Source organism: Mauremys mutica, chromosome 26 (assembly GCF_020497125.1).
Source record: "Mauremys mutica isolate MM-2020 ecotype Southern chromosome 26, ASM2049712v1, whole genome shotgun sequence".
Lineage (NCBI taxonomy): Eukaryota > Metazoa > Chordata > Testudines > Geoemydidae > Mauremys > Mauremys mutica.
In genome coordinates this window covers 15,638,062-15,659,131 of record NC_059097.1, presented here as the reverse complement: position 1 = coordinate 15,659,131, position 21,070 = coordinate 15,638,062, and the positions used below count along the sequence as shown (strand labels likewise).

The 21,070-nt window shown below is 52.2% G+C and overlaps 1 protein-coding gene and 1 non-coding gene across 2 annotated transcripts in view; both read left to right on the top strand.

Annotated features, from left to right (window-relative positions):
• LOC123356631 overlaps window positions 1-21,070 on the top strand; it is an 871,996-nt gene that overhangs the window by 96,061 nt on the left and 754,865 nt on the right. Inside the window, 1 exon segment of the mRNA XM_044999988.1 lies at window positions 4,102-4,953. Within this exon segment, the coding sequence (XP_044855923.1) occupies window positions 4,102-4,953 (852 nt within the window).
• TRNAG-UCC lies at window positions 12,193-12,264 on the top strand. Its single transcript has one exon. It is a non-coding gene; the product is annotated as a tRNA-Gly (tRNA).

Sequence of the window (21,070 nt, the reverse complement as noted above, 5' to 3'; positions counted from 1 at the left end):
CCCCCCCCAAATATTATTATTTTAACTCTTGACCTCCCTCTCCCACTCATTACCCCCCCCCCCGTATAACCTCCCCATCTCTGTGCACAGCGACCCAGGCCACCGACCCTGAGTCCTTGCTGCATCCTCCCTCCCAGAGCAGGGCCCCTTCCCAGGCACACATGGGCACTTTGTTGACGATGTCACAGGCTGGTGGTGTAGCCTGGACAGTGTTTACACCGATAAGATGACGTGTTGGGGTGCAGCTCGCCCTGGTACATGGCTACTCACCGTTACTGGAGGAGATGAAATTGGGTGAAACCCACAGAAACTTGATTTATAGTTGAAATCATAGGCAAGGCTCAATACACGTAACGATTAGAGTCAGAGAAGTATAGTAAAGAGGGGCTTGCAGTGTGCGGACTTACAAGCTATGGACACCAATGGAAACAAAGATCGAGGCGCAAGGGAGCCCATCAGAAGGGAGGCCCTGCTTCAGTTTACTCTGTCCCAGGGACCTGACAAAATTAAAAACTGGTCACTAGGAGAGGTATTTTCTCTGGTTTCTTAAGGTAATAGGATGGCGATATACCACATCTGCTCCTTCGCTCTGATTACAATAATGTCAATAGCTGCCCTAAACCATATCTGGCCTTTGGGAAGTCCATAATTGAGCATCAAGCCTCAATACTCATGATTTGCATCACTGATTTATTAATCATTCTAATATATGAATGCATCCAACTGCTGAGATACTGCATAGCAACCTAATTGCTAGAGCCTGCCCCAGACTTCCTTTTTTCAGAATCCTGTGGCGTTATTGCACCCGCTTGTGGTTCCTCGTTAATCTCTCAAAATGAGGGTGCGAAATATCTGACCTGGGATTGTCTCTTTAGGCCTATTCAGGTAATTCCCACACCTCCCACAAAGCCTCCACCTAATACAACACCACTGGCCATCACATACAGCCCCTCTCCAGTGCATTATCAACGATCTACAAGCTATCCTGGAAAACGATCCCTCACTCTCACAGACCTTGGGAGGCAGGCCAGGTCCTCGCTTACAGACAGCCCCCGAACCTGAAGCAAATACTCACCAGCAACTACACACCACACCACAGAAACACCAACCCAGGAACCAGTCCCTGTAGCAAACCTCGTTGCCTACTCTGTCCCCAGATCTACTCTAGCGACACCATCAGAGACCCAACCACATCAGCCACACCATCAAGGGCTCATTCACCTGCACGTCTACTAATGTGATAGATGGCATCATGTGCCAGCAGTGCCCCTCTGCCATGTGCATTGGCCAAACCGGACAGTCTCTAGGTAAAAGAATAAATGGACACAAATTGGACATCAGGAATGGTAACATACACAAGCCAGTAGGTGAACACCTCAATCTCCCTGGTCATTCTATAACAGATTTCAAAGTCACTATTCTTGAACAAAAAAACTTCAGAAACAGCCTTCGAAGAGAAACAGCAGAACTAAAATTCATTTTCAAATTTAACACCATTAATCTGGGCTTCAATAGGGACTGGGAGTGGCTGGCTCCTTACAGAAGCAGCTTCGCCTCTCTTGGAATTGACACCTCCTCATCTATTATTGGGAGTGGACTACATCCACCCTGATTGAATTGGCCCTGTCAACACTGGTTCTCCACTTGTGAGGTAACTCCCTCCTCCTCATGTGTCAGTATATAATGCCTGCATGTGTAACTTTCACTCCATGCACCTGAAGAAGTGAGGTTGTTTTACCCACGAAAGCTTATACCCAAATAAATCTGTTAGTCTTTAAGGTGCCACCAGACTCCTTGATGTTTTTGTGGATACAGACTGACACGGCTACCTCCGATACTTGACAATTCTAACATATCGTAACATAATTCTCTAACCAATTATATCCCACTACGTAATGTACTTGTTGTACTCAAAGTACTATACAGGATCTTTTCAGGGGGATTAAGGCAAAATGCCACATTTATTAGTAATACAGGTATCAGTTAATACTCTACGATATGCATATGAGATATCTCACAGTCATGCATTCACACACACACACACACACACACACACACACACAAACACACTCCGTCTTGCTGTTGTTACCAACTAGTTGACTAGTTAACTGCACCGGCCAGGTGAGTTAGATGGGGGAGGGGTGGAGCCGGGCTTCTGCCGATCCGGATCGATGCTCCGATGGTGACAAGACGAGACCCAGGGTCCTTCTGCAAGACACCTCACATTTATAGCAGCTTCCCTCTTATGCAAATCTAGACCAGATTCAAAATCTGGGTCTGTGTCCATTGGTCTGTGTCCGTTGGTCTTTGTGCTGCTTTTCTCTGGGTGTTGTCCCAGTGCTGCTCAAAGAGGGTGTTTTCTAAAGAAGGTGCTGGCTTCTAATCCCTGAGGCCGTCAATATGTCTGCGCTTCTTTGTTGGGCCCACTTGACAAGTTGTATTGTCCTTGGCTCTGGCTCCCATTCCCTCTGCAACTGTGTCGCTGTCTGGAGGTGGGTGTCTTCCAAGCCTCACTCATTCACACCTCATTCAGTCAATAGGGCAATTGGGTACAGAGTGGGGGGGAAGATCTTATTCTACTTCTAGCCAAAAGGCACATGTTTCTTTTACTTTAACTATACTATTCTTAGGGGCTATAACATTTGATACAAAGTTTCCTACCAATTTTCTATATAGGGATCTAATACAAAGTTGTATGAAAATAGAGAGGCACAATGCCAAGTCACATAAAATACAAAATAACATCATGCAAGATGCAATGTCATAAAGATACTTAAGACAGAAAGATACTTAATACAAAATAACACAATGCAACGTCATAAAGATTTATAGAGATAGTTAATACAGAGATTTCTCTACACCTGGATGCCACCAGATTTCTTGTTGTTTTTGTGGATACAGACTAACACGGCTACCCCCTGATACTTGACAATTTTAACATATCGTAACATAATTCTCTAACCAATTATATCCCACTACGTAATTTACTCACACCTAGCAACATGAATTTTACAGCAGATAGAAACAATTAGAGAACCAGACTGATTAACAAGGTAAAAGCGGTGACCATGAAGATAAAACAATACAGAAAGGAGGGTTTCACAACCACAACCATTGATAAGGGATTTATTGCCAGAGAGGATGATTTATAATAATAATACTAACTCTTCTGCCACTTGGAGCCAAGGAAGCTGGCCTTGGTATTTTACTGCTTAAAAATGAGCTGGGATTACAACCATGGAATATTCTTTGTGACGAGTATCCCACAAATTCCACTGACCTCCCTTGTTTTCTTTGCCTGGAGTAGGGTTTCCAATTTCCAAACCTGATGTGATCTCGCAGCTGGAACGAGGGGAAGAGCCATGGGTCCCGGACTTCCAGGGCTCTGAGAAAGAAGTGCTCCCGAGAGCTGCCTTCACAGGTGAGAAATTGGTTAAACCAACTCAACAACTGTTTGGGAATGCAGGAAACATTTGGGATGCCCTACAAAGACCCTGTGAGCTCTCCAAGCTTAGGATTGTTCCCTGCAGATGTGGAATCATTATGGCAGATGTCACGCATGGCTTCCCTCCTACCCTGACTGACAACTTGCAGCAGATCCCTCCCCGATCTCGCTTTCCCTTGAGTGTTCTGGTGAGATGTGGACCAAAACTGATCCCTTCCTCTTTCCTCTGGGGAAGGGTTTGGGGAAAATCAGCACCTGATAGGTTTGATCTCTCCCACACATATTGTGGTTTGTTCATCCCTTTTTCCATTCCTCTCTCTCTGAGATTTCCTTTCTTTCCAGCACAGGGAGTGACCTGTGTCTGGATTCTCTCTGTCTCCCATCAGGTGATGCGATGGTGAGTGAGAATGAGAAGGAGAAACCCCAGCAGAAAGATGCTCAGCAAGTAGAACCACATGGAACGTTATCAGGAAGATCCAAAGGGAATGTTTCCAGGAGTTGTGCACTCCGAGAAAAAGCCAAAGCCTGTGAGACGCAGCAGATGCCAGATGAAAACTTCAGTAGCCACTCAGACCTTATAACCTGCGACAGAATCCGCTTCGAAGGGAGACGCTACACATGCCATGAGTGTGGGAAGAGCTTTAGTCAGCGTTCAGACCTTATTGAACATCAAAGACTCCACACAGGAGAGATGCCCTACACATGCGCTGAGTGTGGGAAAAGCTTCAGTTGCAGCTCACACCTTATCATGCATCAGAGAACCCACACAGGAGAGAAGCCCTACACATGCTCTGAGTGCGGGAAAAGCTTTAATCGGAGCTCTACCCTGAGCGTACATGGGAGAATCCACACGGGTGAGAAACCTTATGGATGCTCTGAGTGCGGGAAAAGCTTCAGTCGGCGTTCACACCTTATCACACATCAGAGAATCCACACAGGAGAGAAGCCCTACACGTGCTCTGAGTGCGGGAAAAGCTTTAATCGGAGCTCTACCCTGAGCAAACATCGGAGAATCCACACGGGTGAGAAACCTTATGGATGCGCTGAGTGCGGGAAAAGCTTTAGTCACCGTTCAGACCTTATCTCACATCAGAGACTCCACACAGGAGAGACGCCCTACACATGCGCTGAGTGCGGGAAAAGCTTTAGTCACCGTTCAGACCTTATCTCACATCAGAGACGCCACACAGGAGAGACGCCCTACACGTGCGCTGAGTGCGGGAAAAGCTTTAGTCAGCGTTCAAACCTTATCAGACATCAGAGACTCCACACTGGGGAGAAGCCCTACACGTGCTCTGAGTGCAGGAAAAGCTTTAATCACAGCTCTACCCTGAGGACACATTGCAGAATCCATACGGGTGAGAAACCTTATGGATGCTCTGAGTGTGGGAAAAGCTTCAATCAGAGCTCAGAGCTTCTCGTACATCGTAGAATCCACACAGGAGAGACGCCCTACACATGCTCTGAGTGCGGGAAAAGCTTCAAAAGGAGCTCACACCTTATTAGACATGGCAAAATCCACTTTGTAGAACTGTTAAAAATGCCTTGATTAGGGCTGGGAAAAGATTTTTAAAAAAATCACATTTGCTAATTCCCACATAGTGATCTGTGCACCATCTTCACTGTGGTCTCTCAGCTCCACCAGATGAGTTGCCTGCTTCTGCCTTTTGCAGCTCACCTTCTTTGGGGTCAGTCCTGTGATCTTTTCTATCAACTGTTTTCCTTTTGAGTCACAGGAGTGTGTGTCCCTCCAGCCAGGAATGTTCATCAGCTCCAGGTGGGGGAGAGGTTTGATTCCCAACAAGCTACACTGAGGCAAAAACTACCTGTGCCTGACATCCACTAGGGCTGCACATGGCGTTGGCTGCTCAAGTTAGTGATCTTGGGGTAAAAAGACAATTATAGTTGTAGAGCAGAGGCAGCCCAGGTGCAGGGGTTGGCATTAGCTTTCCCCGTGACCTGACCTAAACAAACCGTGAGCATCACGGTTATACTGTTCCCCCATTTCAAAGCAATTGTTAGTCATCAAGTTCCCCCTTTGGAAACCAATTGTTTCAGTCCCAGTTGCTCTGCTGTTGCTTCAGGTTGTGCTGCAGAGCAGATATTGTTACTACCATTTTCATCACTTAAAATATACTGAACTATAACGAAGAGCAGGAACAGGGCAGGGCTAGGGGAAAATGTCATGTCACCCTCTGTAACAGCAGAGGAAGATAGGGTAAGTCAGAGGGATTCCCTTATTCCCCATCACCCTCCCAGTCCCCCTGTTGTTCAGTTGGTTAGGTCAATATTTTTTCTAAAGGGCTGGGAAGAGGATTCTCTAGTAAATGACTTGGAACTAAGCAAAATGCCCAGGCATTGGGCTCCCAAAGCAGTTGTGGCCCAGGCCCTGCCGGAGGTCGCTCCTTCCTAATCAGCTGCATGTTGCCTATTATTTGGGAAATGCAATCCCTGTCTAGGCAAGGATGGGAAAATGGAAGTGACATTTCCCTTCAGCTCCCCCCTGGGAGATGCTGCAAATGTGTAGAAAATGAAATCCCTGTTGAATGTGATATAGCTGCAGAAAGATACCTATTTTTGATAGAGACCTGACATTTGGTGTTTTACAGGGATTCTAAGCCGCATCTGAATTTAGTCCCTAATTTAAATTTGTGGCACCAGATTAAAGACATAAAAGATCATAGTTGGGGGAGTTGTACCTCACTATCGCTACTGATCTGTTGTGCGGTTGCTGAAGAATTCTACACAAGAGAAGTGTCAAATTACTCCAAGTAACGTCAAAGGTGTGACAGGAACTCAGGTAGGAGTTGCAGGTACTGGTGGTTGATTTTCACCCCAGAGATGGAAGCTGCGGTGACCTGTGGCCCAGGTAAACTATCTTTAGAACCTGCTCCCTAATTAAGTGGCATTGGTCACAGTCCTGAAGGACGCCATGATTAAATTGGGCACAACTGTCTTTTACCATTTGGATCCAAAGTTTCATGAAGCACAGAGAGAAACAGCTGATTGCTTCAGAGCCATTCCATGCCCGCGGGTCCCAATCTGGCTACTTTGTTGGACAAGAAGCACTTCAATGCTGGGCAAATGATGGTAGCCAATGAGGGAATGTATCCGATTCCAAGTTCAGACTGCAGGATACATGAATGTGGAGTCCAGAGTCTGTGGTTTTGTCTCTTCGTTTTGCTCTAGCGTCTAATGCATTTGTATCACTTCTCCTCCTGCTGCTACTTTGAAGGATTAGAAAGTGTGAAAATGGAGCACAGGTGGTTTTTCTCATGATGCAGCCTTCCCACGTCGTGCGAGACCCCTTCCACCCACACTTCTGGGAGAAGCCCCAGGGAGAAATGAACTCACAGAAATGGAGTTGCTCCTAGGTTATTGTAGAATGTGTCTTCACACAAAGCTCACTGGGTGGAAATGAGAATTATGAGAAAACTGCCTGTGGGCTTATATGTTGTAATTGTTGAATAAGTTGGTACCAGTGACAATGATATTAAACATGAAGTTAATTAGTATCACGGAAGAGGCTGATTACGTGATAACTTTCAGTGTTACAATATAATTCAGGTTTTCTTCTCGTTCTCTCCCTGCCCCCTCCTACTATACAGGAAATGGAGGCTAATCCTGAAATTAAACCCTCACTCCAAAGGAATTAGAGTGGGGGAATAGGTGAGAGAAATAGCATGTGTGAGAATAGAGACCCAGGATAGACTGTAATTATTTCTATTTCAAATGGAATTTATCTTGATAAAGATGTCACATGAGGCAGGAGATGTCAAAATCTACAATGGTGATGGATGTGTGATGGGAGCTTTTCTGCGTTGGTTTTTCGGTTTGGTTTGGTTTTTTAATGTACTAGGCGATCCCCCGCTTGGAGCAGTGTTGAGCTGCTGGACCTCATCAGCATTTGGGGAGAGGAGGCTGTTGCTGTCTAAGGATTAATATGCTTATTTGCATAGTTAGAACGTAAACAGCTTTAACAGCTTTTGCATTAGCTTCCTCGTCAGAGGTGTGACAGTAGTTTCCTCTGCCAGAGGCACCACCAAAGGTGGGATCCGATATCTTTCAACACCAGGTCATCAAAACAGGGTGTGAGTATTAACCAAAGCTTTGCAGCACATAATCGTGTATTACCATCTATATAGATATCTTGAATAACTGTGATACAATTATAATTTTGTAATTCTAACTGTTTTACCATTTACCTATTATTTCATTGAGTTTAATAAAAAGTCTTTATAACTATACCTGTCGGAGTGTGAGCTTCCTGTCCTACCCCCAAAGGTCCTTTTATAAACTCTGTAAAGCCTAATTCAAAACAAACTTTATCTTCTAATCAAACACATTGGCAAGCCTAAACCCACACTAATTAATATCCATAATAATTATTATTATTATCAATTAAAATTAATTAAATAAAATTGAATTGTCAATACATTAAATCAACACTACTAACACACCTCAAATCAGGCTACACTGTCCAGTCCCAGCTGTGCTCCAGCCTTAGAAATTATGATACGTATGCACAGATTTCACGATGCATGACGGAAAGGGGCCACGACCGGGACACGCTGCAAGGCAGGGTCAAAGTGAAGGAGCTGTGGAACGCCTACTCCATGGCATGGGAGGCAAACCACCGCTCCGGTGCTGCACCCATAAGCTCCCTGTTCTACAAAGAGCTGGATGCGCGACTCGGTGGTGACCCCACCTCCAGGACGAAGGCCACTGTGGATACTTCGGTGGCTCACGTGCCAGTCGAGAGTGGACCGAGGCAGGAGGAGGAAATCTTGGATGAGGATGTGGAGGCGGAGGCCGCCAGAGGGAGACCCGGAGGCAGAGGAGGTGTCGGAGGTCAGAGACGCATGCAGCCAGGAGTTCTTCTCTACCCCGGAGGCAGGTAGCCAGTCACAGGTATCTGAGCTTGGCGAAGCATAAACAGGAGAGGAGGCCCCTGGTAAGTGACTTGGATTTTGGGACTCACTGAGGTGAGCTCGTGGGGGCAGGAGGGTTGCAGAAAGCAGGCTTGTGTCTGTATGATGTGCGTACCACCACATGCCCAGTCTGGGCGGCGGAACGGGGTGATGATTGACTCCCTCGCTTCAGGGGAATCTGCGCCAGAGATGTCCATGAAACTCTTGTCGAGATACATGGCAATCCGCTGCCGCAGGTTCTTTGGCAGAGCTGCTGTGTTTCTTGCCCCATTAAGGGTAACTTTCCTGCACTACTCTGCTGTCGCGGGAGGGGCGGTGGGGACCATTGCTGCACACAGGCGACCCACATAACGGCCGGGGGGAAGCTGCAGTCTTGGAGAAACCCTCCCTTGAGTCCCTGCTCGCTCTCAGCAGCGAGATCTTCCATAATGAACACAGCCTGTGGGAAATGTGGGCAGAGGAATGATGATAAGGCCCCCTCTAGGGTGCTGTTTCTCCCCAAGAGCCACATGCCCAGTGTACAGTAGGGTCCTGGAACAGTAGTTTCCCCTGCTCCCGCTGTTACCATTTTGGGGGGCTTGTGGCTCACGTGTGCTTGCCTGGGTTTAGCCAGTTAGTGACAGGTATGTGAATAGTGGCTGTCTTTAAATCACTACATCAGTGGTCTGTGTGCTGCAAACAATACTGCTTCTGTAAAATGCTGCGTTTTGGCTGCACGGAGATGATCTTGGGATCCCAGCCTCCCTCTTGGTTATCACTGGCTGAACGGCTGCGCAGAATTAACAAGCGGCCCTAAAGAACTAAAGAGAACTTTCTGCATGAGGTCATGACGCACTCTGCGGCTGAAAAACAAGAACTGAAGGAGGGGTCGGACAGCGAGAAGAGGGACCGAAAGGAGAACTCGGTGCGCTGGAATGAAGCCATGGAGCGGCTTTTAAACTTGATGGAGTGCCAAGCGGGCATGCTGCAGGCGCTACTAGCACTGCACACCAAGCAGCTCCGCGACCACCCTCCCCTGCAGCCGCTGTCGCAAAACTCTTTCCCATTCACCCCCCAGCCACCGCCAGCACACGCTTATCAACCTCCTGGATCCAGTCTGTACCCGCTGCATTCCACTCCTGCCCCATCACAGTCCAGCCCTGCCAACGCCCAGTGCACTCTACACCCGTCCCACTGTAGTTTATGCCGGCTGAAGTACAGCACCTGCTGCACTGCACTCCAGAGTCTAAGGTTGCATATGATACCTAGACATACACAAATCTTTAACCATCCCGGGAGTCTCCCTTCCCCCACCCCCACAGTGCTGATGTGGTGTTTTTTTCTCTCCTCCGGTGGTTGCTTTTAATAAAATCATAGTTTTGGGTTGAAAGCAAACACAGCTTTGCAAAGAAACACGCAATTCTCTTAAACCCTTATAGTGCATCATCTGCACCAGTCACAATCACCTCCTAGCATTCCAAGCACTGCGCTCCTGGGCATAGCACCAAATATTAGTGGCTTTTAGCTTCAAATTGCTGCCTCGAGCCATCCCTGAGCCGTATGGCCCCACACTTTGCCCCTCTTATAGCCCTGGTCTCTGGATGTTCAAATTCAGCCTCCAGCCGTCCAGCCCTGAGTGAAGCTCTCACTGTTCCCTTCACAAATATTCTGGGGTGTACAGCACATGGCTATTAGCATAGGGATATTGCCATGGGCCAGGTCCAGCCTTCCATCTAGGCAGCGCCAGCGGGCCTTGAAATGGCCAAAAGCACACGACAGTCATTCTGCACTCGCTCAGCCTGTTGTTGAACCGCTCCTTGCTGCTGTCAAGATGCCCTGTGTATGGCTTCATAAGCCACGGCATTAAGGGGTAGGCGGGGCTTTCCAGGATCACAATGGGCATTTTGACTTCCCCTACAGTGATCTTCTGCTCCAGGAAGAAAGTCCCTGCTTTCAGCTTCCTGAATAGACCAGTGTTCTGAAAGATGCGTGTGTCATGCCCCTTTCCGGCTCAGTCTGTGTTAATGTCCGCCAAATGCACACGGTCATCCACAAGTGCCTGGAAAACCATAGAAAAATACCCCTTGTGATTCATGTACTCGGTGGCTAGGTAATCAGGTGCCAGGATTGGAATGTGCGTGCCATCTATCCCCCTCCGCAGTTAGGGAAGCCCATTTGTGCAAAGCCATCCACAGTGTCATGCACGTTTCCCAGAGGCTCAGTCTTTCAGAGCAGGATGCAATTAATGGCTCTGCACACTTGTAAACGTGTCCAACAGTCGACTTTCCCACTCCGAACTGGTTAACCACGATCGGTAGGAGTCTGGAGTAGCCAGATTCCACAGTGCAATTGCCACGTGCTTCTCCAATGGCAGGGCAGCTCTCATTCTCGTGACCTTGCACTGCAGGGCTGGGGCGAGCTCATCACACAGTCCCATGACTGTGGCTTTCCACATCCAAAAGCTCTGCAGCCACTGCTCATCATCCCAGATGTGCATCACGATGTGATCCCGCCACTCGGTGCTTGTTTCCTGAGCCCCAAAGTGGCGTTTCACTGTGGTCAGCACCTCCGTTGATGCTGCAGTAAGATGAGGCTCTGAGACGTAAACCCTCGGTATCAGAGGCCTGAACTGAAGTAATGCTCAAGACATTGCTAATATAAAGCAAAGGAGGCTGCGAGCCAGGGGCAGGCCCTGCTCACAGAAGTTGGCAAGAGCACGTAAGCACTAATAAGATGAATCTAGGCCAGGACGGCACCCGCACAGATAACAAGGAACAGGCAGACCCAGCCTAAAGACAGTATGAAAGGACAATATGATGGATAGGTAATATGAAAGAACAATACAATGGATAGATGCTAAATAGACAATATGAAAGAACAATACAATGATGGATAGACTTATTTGTTCGAACCATTCAGCACCAGGAGAAAGGCAACACCCTAATGCATAGAGGGGCTGTACCTCAGTGCACTCAATGATGCGAAACTTGTTTGTACCGGTGTATACGAATGCATCCGTGGGGCAGTGTCTTTGTCTGGCCTAGGGGGGAGTTGAGAGTCCTGCCACTGACTGAGCTGGTCCATTGTCGGGGGCACATACTTGTAGTATGTCCTGTTGAGTCTGCGGGGAACTATTACCGTGCTTCGTTTGACAATAAACCTGGCCAGGTGCCTTCATCCCTTATCAGAGTCTGTGGTCATTGGGGGTTCTCTCTGGCTCTGCTGTGCCAGCGATCTGCAGAGCCGGGGCAGCACACATGCAGCCGACTGTTATCAACAGCGAACAAGAGCAGAGCACCACACCAGTGGCATCTGACAACAGGGTGAAATTTGTCATTATGGTCAGCGATTTTCATTTCCCTTCTCTGGGGGCAGAGATGGGGTTGGAGCTACTGCAGGCTGGGATGTAGAGCTCATGTCCCCAGGGCCGGCTCCGACTTTTTTGCAGCCCCAAGTAGGGAACCGGGGGAAAAAAATAAAGCCGATTGGCAGCACTTCAACAGCAGCTAAAACGTGCTGCTTCATTCTTCGGCGGTAATTTGGCGGCGGGTCCTTCGGTCCCTCTCTTCCTCTTCGCCGACAGCTCAGAGGGGAAGAGTGGGACTGAGAGACCTGCCACCGAAGACCCGGACCTGCCGCCCCTTTTCATTGGCCGCCCCAAGCAGCTGCTTCCTTCGCTGGTGCCTGGAGCCGGCCCTGCATGTCCCCATCTATCAGTTACTCTGGGAACTTGTCTCTGCTCACAGGCTGCCTCCAGCCTGTCTGGCCAGCTGCTGAGCTCTGTGGGGGTGAGTCCCTTGGCATAAGTGGCACCTGGGAGAAACTCTGCTCCCAGATGCATTGGTGGTATAGTGGTGAGCAGAGCTGCCTTCCAAGCAGTTGATCTGGGTTTGATTCCCGGCCAATGCAGGGCTGTGCCCCTTTCTTGGCTGGGAATTGGTTTAATTTCAGTCCCGTTGTATCAGTTTATCAGTGGAACGGGAGAATGAATGTCCCACATCCCAGCAGGTCATTCAACACCCAGTGCAGGAAGAAAGGGGCGGGACTATACAGTGAGCTGCTGGAGTCATCCTGGCATTACAATGTTTGGTTTATTTTTTTAAATGTTTCCTTTACCTCCCTCTCCATTTTGGACTCAGAGCCTTTAAGGGCAGAAGGGACCATCATGATCATCTGGTCCGATCTCCTGCACCTTGCAGGCCAAAGGACCCCACCCACCCACTCCTGTAATAGACCCCTAACCTCTGCTTGAGTTACTGATGTCCTGAAATCATGGATTAAAGCTGTGAAGTTACAGAGAATCCACCATTTACACTGCAAGTGACCCCTGCCCCATGCTGCAGAGGACAGTGAACCCCCCCAGGGTCGCTGCTAATCTCCCCTTGGGATAAACTCCTTCCCAACCCCAAATAGGGTGACCAGCTAGACCCTGAGCATGCGGACAAGGCGCACCAGGCAGACACCTGGGAAAGAATTCGCTGCAGTAACTCCGAGCCCTCCCCACCTATTGTCCCATCTCCGGCCGCTGGAGAGATTTGCTGCTAGCAGTCACAGATCGGCCCCATGCCGTTACAGGCAGTCCCATCATACCACCCCGTCCATAAACATATCAAGCTCAGTCTTGAAGCCAGTTTGGGGTTTTGCCCCACTGCTCCCCTTGGGAGGCTGTTCCAGAACTTCACTCCTCTGGTGGTTAGAAACCTTCACCTAATTTCAAGGTTAAGCTTGTTGATGGCCAGTTTATATCCATTAGTTCATTACTAGTGGGGGCCTGTGATAGTGTAGGGGAGGGAGGGAGAAAGCCTGGAGAACTGACCGTGGGAGCCAGAGAGATTCCCTGTTCCCCGACCACCCGTCTCTGGGAGGAACCAGCTGGAACCGCCCTTGGGAAGCTGCCGCTAGTAACTCAGGTGTGAAAACATTATTCTGTTGGAATCAGATTAAAGCCTCCTCACACCCGGTGTCATGGTCACTGACCTGGCTCATTCCTGGGATGTTCCCAGCCACAGCAATGCAGTGAGTGGAACCAAATCCCTTTCCAGAGCCCAGGCGCACACACAAATCCTGGGGCTTTTCGTTCCTAGGCTGCTGGCGCCATCGTCTGGCCATTTGGTTTCACTCCTTTCTGTTACAACCTTTAGCTTTCTGCACAGAAATGGTAATTCCCTGGGAGAGATTCGGGAGCGTTTCTCTGTTTTGTGTTGTTAAGGACTGAAATGTTCCCCGGGTTCCTCGATCCCAACCTGCCTCCCGTTCTACTGCCCATGCAGCCCCATCCCAGCCCTCAGCCCCCAGTCGATGCTGATTCCCTCAGCCCCATCTGTGCAGGGGGTGAACCCTGTCACTGCGCATTGCCTAGTTCCCCTAACTCTGAGGGACTTCAGCTCCTCCGTGTCCCCGGGGACCCTCCACACCACTCCCCTGCTTACCACGGTTCAGATAGGCGTGAACAGCACATTTCATTAGGGTGTGCAACCAGGGAGCCCTGCCCGATCCACTCCCTCCCACTTCCCACTCCCTGACTGCCCCCCTCAGAATCCCCAACCCCCCTGCTCCTCGTCCCCTGACTGCCCCCTCCTGGGACCCTGCCCCTAACTGGCCCCCAGGACCCCACCCCATCTAAGCCTCCCTGCTCCTTGTCCCCTGACTGCCCCCTCCGGAGACCCCCCCACCCTAACTGCCCCCCTAGGATCCTACCCCCTACTTGTCCCCTGACTGCCCCAACCCTTATCCAGACCCCCGCCCCCAGACAGACCCCTGGGACTCCCACACCTATCCAACCGCTCCCCGCCAGGACCCCCAGAACTCCCGACCCATCCAGCTCCCCCTACTCCCTGCCTGCCCCAACCCCTCTCCACACCCCTGGACCCCGACAGGCTCCCCCTTAACCCCTATGACCCATTCAACCCCCCAGCTCTCTCCCCCATCCCATGCCCCTTCCCCACCACCCCATCTCCTCCGCATCCCACCCCCTTCTCTCCCCATTGCCTCTTTCCCCCTGCCCCTGCTTCCCCATCCTCTTCTCTACCCCATCCCCTGCCTCTTCCCCACCACCCCATCTCCTCCGCATCCCACCCCCTTCCTTCCCAAACTGCCTCTTCCCCCTGCCCCTGCTTCCCCATCCTCTTCTCTCCCCATCCTCTGCCCCTTCCCCACTGCTCCATCTCCTCCCCATCCCACCCCCTTCTCTCCCCATTGCCTCTTTCCCCCTGACCCCCTGCCTAGGGTGACCAGACAGCAAGTGTGAAAAATCGGGACGGGGGTGGGGGGTAACAGGAGCCTAGATAAGAAAAAGACCCAAAAACCAGGCCTGTCCTATAAAATGGGGACATGATCTGGTCACCCCAGCCCTGCCCCACAACTCGCTGTTGTACAAAATGAAGGCTGGCTCCCAGCACACAGAAGGGAGCTCAACCAGCACTGGGACCCAGGAGCTCGTGGCCAGCTGCAGAGTCCAGGGAGCGGAGCAGCACCTCCTTTTTCCAGCCGGGCTGCACAGCAACTCTGGGCTCACAGACATGGGGGGAGGGGGGACCTGGCATGTGACCTTGCACCCGATGTGGCCCCCACCCCTCGCCCCATCACACACCCCTGTTTCTCCTTCACTTTCTGCAGGGAAGCAAATAACGCTGCGGGGGGGGGGACCTGGGCTCTTCTCATTCCCCCTGGGGCCCAGGAGAGCCCCACAGACCCCCACTGCCCAGCACCACCCCGAGACCCACTCCCCCCACCCTGCCTGCCCCCAGCCACACTCACCAGCCTGCTGGGCGGGGGCGATTTGCCTTGCCTGGGCTGAGCCAGCGTCACCGCTGGGGTCGGTGGGGGATCAGCGCGGGAGCGGAGGGGCCTGCCTGGGCCGGGCTCCCTCAGCACCTCCTTGCCTGGGCCCCCCCCCATCACTTCTATGCGGCTCAGTAAAAGGTCTCCCCCCCCCCCCCCTCCAGCAGGACGGGCCAGGCCTGTTCTCTCGCCCTTGACTCGTCCAGGCAGGAGAACAACATTTCATTGCACACGTGTGATTTGTAACCCACCACCAGCCAAAACTGCTGCGTTTGGCACAGCCGCCCCACCCTGCTGCGGAGCTGGGCGGAGCAGGGGGGTCTGTGCAAACACGGTCTGTTCCTGACGTCTTCCCCCAGCTCCTCACTAGATGTGAGGGGGGAGCTCACTCAGACCCTGCTTCCGCTTAGTATTTAAAAACTCCTTATTGGCCCTACCTCTGCCGGCCTTGGGTTTCTCCTCCCGTCCCTTCCCTGACAGCTCCGATGAGGTGGCCGAGTGGTTACGGTGATGCTGCTCATCCATTGTGCTCTGCACGCGTGGGTTCAAATCCCATCCTCATCGGAGACCTTCAGTCTTCTCTCTTCCTTTACAAACAACCCTCTTCCCTCTTTGGTACAATCACAGACCAAAGCATGTTGCTTCCTGCCAACAAAAACCATCCCAGGAACTCAGAACCCCGCTGCTTAAAATACAAGGTCTAAACACCAGATTTCTAAAAGAATTTGCTAGTCCTGGATTTTTTAGTTTTTATCTCAAAAGGTAACATCCTCCTCATCTCCCCCAAACACCCCGGGACCTCCACAAATTATTAAAATGCCCCCGTCCTCAGCAAGGCCACGACAGTGACCCACGGCGAGAGTGTCTAGGCCAAGCTGTTCTGAAGGAGGCAACTCAAACATTTTCTCTCTGCTTCCCTTGGCAAGGTCTGACTGGGAAAACAAAATCCCCCAAACTGAAAATGTTCTGCTGAAAAACCAATACTGAGGACTCTCTCCTCAGGCCCTATGCTACCAGCACTCCCAGCTATCTTCGAGACACCACTGACTTCCTGAGGAAACTACAATCCATCGGTGATCTTCCAGAAAACACCGTTCTGGCCACTATGGATGTGGAAGCCCTCTACACTAACATTCCACACGAAGATGGACTACAAGCCATCAGGAACAGTATCCCCGATAATATCACGGCTAACCTGGTGGCTGAACTTTGTGACTTTGTCCTCACCCACAACTATTTCACATTTGGGGACAATATACATCTTCAAGTCAGTGGCACTGCTATGGGTACCCGCATGGCCCCTCAGTATGCCAACATCTTTATGGCTGACTTAGAACAACGCTTCCTCAGCTCTCATTCCCTAACGCCCCTACTCTACTTGCGCTATATTGATGACATCTTCATCATCTGGACCCATGGAAAAGAAGCCCTCGAGGAATTCCACCGTGATTTTAACAATTTCCATCCCACCATCAACCTCAGCCTAGACCAATCCACACAAGCGGTCCATTTCCTAGACACTACTGTGCTAATAAGCGATGGTCACATAAATACCACCCTATACCGGAAACCCACTGACCGCTATACTTACTTACATGCCTCCAGCTTCCATCCCGGACACACCACACGATCCATTGTCTACAGCCAAGCTCTAAGATACAACCGTATTTGCTCCAATCCCTCAGACAGAGATAAACACCTACAAGATCTCTATCAAGCATTCTTAAAACTACAATAGCCACCTGCTGAAGTGAAAAAACAGATTGACAGAGCCAGAAGAGTACCCAGAAGCCACCTACTACAGGACAGGCCTAAAAAAGAGAATAACAGAACGCCACTAGCCATCACCTACAGCCCCCAACTAAAACCTCTCCAGCGCATCATCAAAGATCTACAACCTATCCTTAAAGATGATCCCTCACTCTCACAGAGCTTGGGAGGCAGGCCAGGTCCTCGCTTATAGACAGCCTCCCAACCTGAAGCAAATACTCACCAGCAACCAGACACCATACAACATAAACACTAACCCAGGAACCTATCCTTGCAACAAAGCCCAATGCCAGCTCTGTCCACATATCCATTCAAGTGACACCATCATAGGACCTAATCACATCAGACACACCATCAGCGGCTCGTACACCTGCACATCTACCAACGTGATATATGCCATCATGTGCCAGCAATGCCCCTCTGCCATGTGCATTGGCCAAACCGGACAGTCTCTACGCAAAAGAATAAATGGACACAAATCTGACATCAGGAATCATAACATTCAAAAACCAGTGGGAGAACACTTCAACCTCTCTAACCACTCAGTGACAGACTTGAAGGTGGCAATTTTGCAACAAAAAAACTTCAAAAACAGACTCCAAAGAGAAACTGCTGAACTCAAATTAATATGCAAATTAGATACAATTAACTCTGGCCTAAACAGAGACTGGGAATGGTTGGGTCATTACACTAATTGAATCTATTTCCCTATGTTAAGTTCTCCTCACACCTTCTATGGGCCATCTTAATTATCACTTCAAAAGGTTTTTTTTTCTTCCTGCTGATGATAGCTCATCTCAGTTGATTAGACTTTTCCTGTTGGCATGCATACTTCCACCTTTTCATGTTCTCTGTATGTATAAATATCTCCTGTCTGTGTGTTCCATTCTATGCATCCGAAGAAGTGAGCTGCAGCTCACGAAAGCTCATGCTAAAATAAATTTGTTAGTCTTTAAGGTGCCACAAGTATTCCTGTTCTTTTTGCGGATACAGACTAACACGGCTGCTACTCTGAAACCAATACTAGTCTGTTTGGGGACTTTGATTTGAATGGATTATTATTATTCTCTTCTGATTTCTGAATTATTTCACTTCAGTCTTTGTGCTCCAGTATCGAGTTGTGGGGGAGAGAGGCCAGGTCATGATGTCTCTTCCCCGCTTTCAGAGTTTCTCCCAACTTGCTAGGAAGCTGCTTTGCTAGGATGTGAGTCAGGCAGTGTCCATTGTCTCCGGGCTGCATTGTACACGGCTCCTGGGATAGTCCTTGGGAGTGTGGATCCCTTGAATGGCCCAGCAGCGAGTCTGGCTCCTCCATTGTGGCACAGGAAAGGCTGGTTGTGGGCATTTCCCAACCTGGTAACATAGTTCAGTAACGGACACAGAGCAAAACTTCCTCACGTCCCAAACACGGCGAGCACACGGCATCCAACAAGATATTAATGTTCAACAGATCACGGCTTTGGAACTGCTACCTCACCAGGCAGACTTTGTACAAACCGTGTCATCCTGAGGACAGTGGTGACTAGGGGGCTGCTCTGCGCACACCTGGGCTGACCGTGCAATGGAGACGTCCCCGCAGAGTCCATCTCTCCCGGGACAAAGATGGCAGCAGGGCTGGCCTGGGTCATCGGACTTGGGCTCCTGGAGCTAACGCCCCCGTGGGGCTCAAAGCTGGGGGGCAGAGACTTGTGTTCCCGCCGGGTTCGGAAACCCTCCCCCGCCGTGGGGCTCAGCGGCTGGGCTCAGCCCGTCTGGCTGCAGTGTCATTGTACAGCCCTGCAGCCCCCGCCCCACACGCCTGAGCCAGCTGCCCCGGGCTGGAGACAGGTGCCCTGGGCGGGGGGGGTTAATCGCCGTGTGGACGTAATGTCAGGGCAGGTCTCCGCGGCGAGGAGCCCCCGCGGCTGGGCCCTGTCCCACGGATCCGGCTTTGCCTCCTCCTGCGCCTTGTTCCCCGGGACGGGACCATCGGCCCAGAGTCGCTGCAGCCGGTGGGGGGGGGCAGGTCCCGGGGCTGGGAATCCCCCCCTCCATCTCCCCCCTTCCCGGTCCCGTCTCCCCCCATCTCTCCCCTTCCCGGTCCCGTCTCCCCCCCCACGCTGGGGTCTCTGAGCTCGGTCCCCGCAGACTCCGGCCCAGGCGCTGCCCCTCCCCCCGGGCAGGGCGGGGCTAATGTCGGGCCCCGCCCCCAGCGCAGGCCCCGCGGGAGAGGGAGAGGCAGGCCCCGCTCCAGCCGGGGGGGAGGAGCCGGGCCTGGTTCGCCCCCTGCCCGGGGGGGCCCCGCGCTGCCCGCGGCCGGAGCGGGGCGGGGCCGGGAGCGGCAGGAGGGGCCCGGAGCAGGGGGAGGGTGGGGGAATAAGGGGCGGGGCTGTGGAGAACCCCGCCCCCAACAGGGGGCAGCGCCGCCTCACAGCCCCCCCCCGCGCGGCGTGCTCCAACGGCCCTAACGGCCGGACCCGTCACGTGACTCCTCCTCCGGCTCCCCGCCCCCGCGCGCCGCGCTCCAGCGGCCGGACCCGTCACATGACACCTCCTCCGGCTCCCCCCCCCGCGCGCCGCGCTCCAACGGCCCTAACGGCCGGACCCGTCACGTGACTCCTCCCCCGGCTCCCCCCCCCCCCCCCGCGCGCCGCGCTCCAATGGCCCTAACGGCCGGTGTAACGACAGAAACATGAACCGCTCCCGATTCGCTACTTTGGCTGCACTGAGCATGCGCGGCCGAACTGAGCATGCCCAGTAACCTCCGCTGTTGCCACTGCCCTCTCTCTGCCCTCACTGCTACTCACGATTTGCTGCCTGCTCTTTGGGGGCGTTTAAAAGGCTCAAGGGGGGGGCAAATCGCAGCGCGGGGGCTGCCAGGGTCTGAGCGGGGGACAGAAATTGACTGGCCAGGGGGGGTCAAACTGCTGTAGGCAGCGGCAGGAGAGAGGCTGAAGGGGAAAAATCGGGGGTGGGGGGTGGGAGCCGGGGTTAAGCCGGGGGGGGGAGACGCTGCCAGACCCTGTGCGGGGACAAAACCCCCGTTTAGGGAAGGGGTGGGGGGGACAGTGGCCCCTCGGGATGAGCCACCTGCTGCGCTCGCAGATCTGGGGGTGTCGGGGTTGTGGGGGGGGCAGAGGCTGTTTTCAGTTCTGCCGCGTGTCAGCCCCGGAGCAGGGGGCGGGTTCCTGGGGCTGGGGCTTAGAGGCACCGGCAGCCCAATTCCCAGACTGTCAAAGCCCAGACACCGCGGCTCCTCTCGATCCTGTACAAGTGCTGCGGGGCTGTTACTGCTCCAGCCGGGAGCCTGAATGCGGGGAAATACCGTACAGACGCCCCCTCCCTCCCTCCCTCCCACTCTGCCTCTCACATTGTGACTATGGAAAAGTGTCTGCTGTCATTTTCTATGTCTCTATGAAATCCCTGCAGCTCCTTCCTCTTCTACAACGTGCTGAGCTGCTAACTCCCTCCCAGAACCCACGTGTCTGCACCCCCCTGTACCCCAATCCCCTGCCCCAGCTCAGAGCCTGCACCCCTCACTCAAACTCCCCATAGCCTGCAACCCTCCTGCACCGCCAACTCCATCCCAGAGCCGCGTGTCCACACCCCCTCCTGTACCCCAACCCCCTGCCCCAGCTCAGAGCCTGCACCCCTCACTCAATCTCCCCATAGCCTGCAACCCTCCTGCACCCCCAACTCCCTCCCAGAGCCTGCACCCCAAACAGGGCCGGATTAACCTGTTGTGGGCCCGGGGCTAAACATATTTGTGGGTCCCCATGGGGGAAATGGGGACATGAGGCAGGGGGGCAGAGTCCTCAGAGCGAGGGGCTGACTGGGGGCAATGGGAGATGAGTCATGGCACGGCAGGGACAGCCCCACTCCCGCCAGCCCAGTACAAGGGCCCTGTTTACAAACCAGGAGCTGCCAGACCCACACTGTCCAGCCCAGCCCTGCACTGCCATTGTGCTTCTTCCCCTGGGGGGTGGGCCCACGCTGCACCATGCTACCCCCTGCCCAGCACCCCTCTGGCTCCCTACGCCCAGTGCCGCACCCCCCAGAGACCCCCACAAACCCCCTGCCCAGCACCCCTCCGACTCCCTACGCCCAGCGCCACACCACCCAGAGACCCCCACAAATCCCCTGCCCAGCACCCCTCCGACTCCCTATGCCCAGTGCCACACCACCC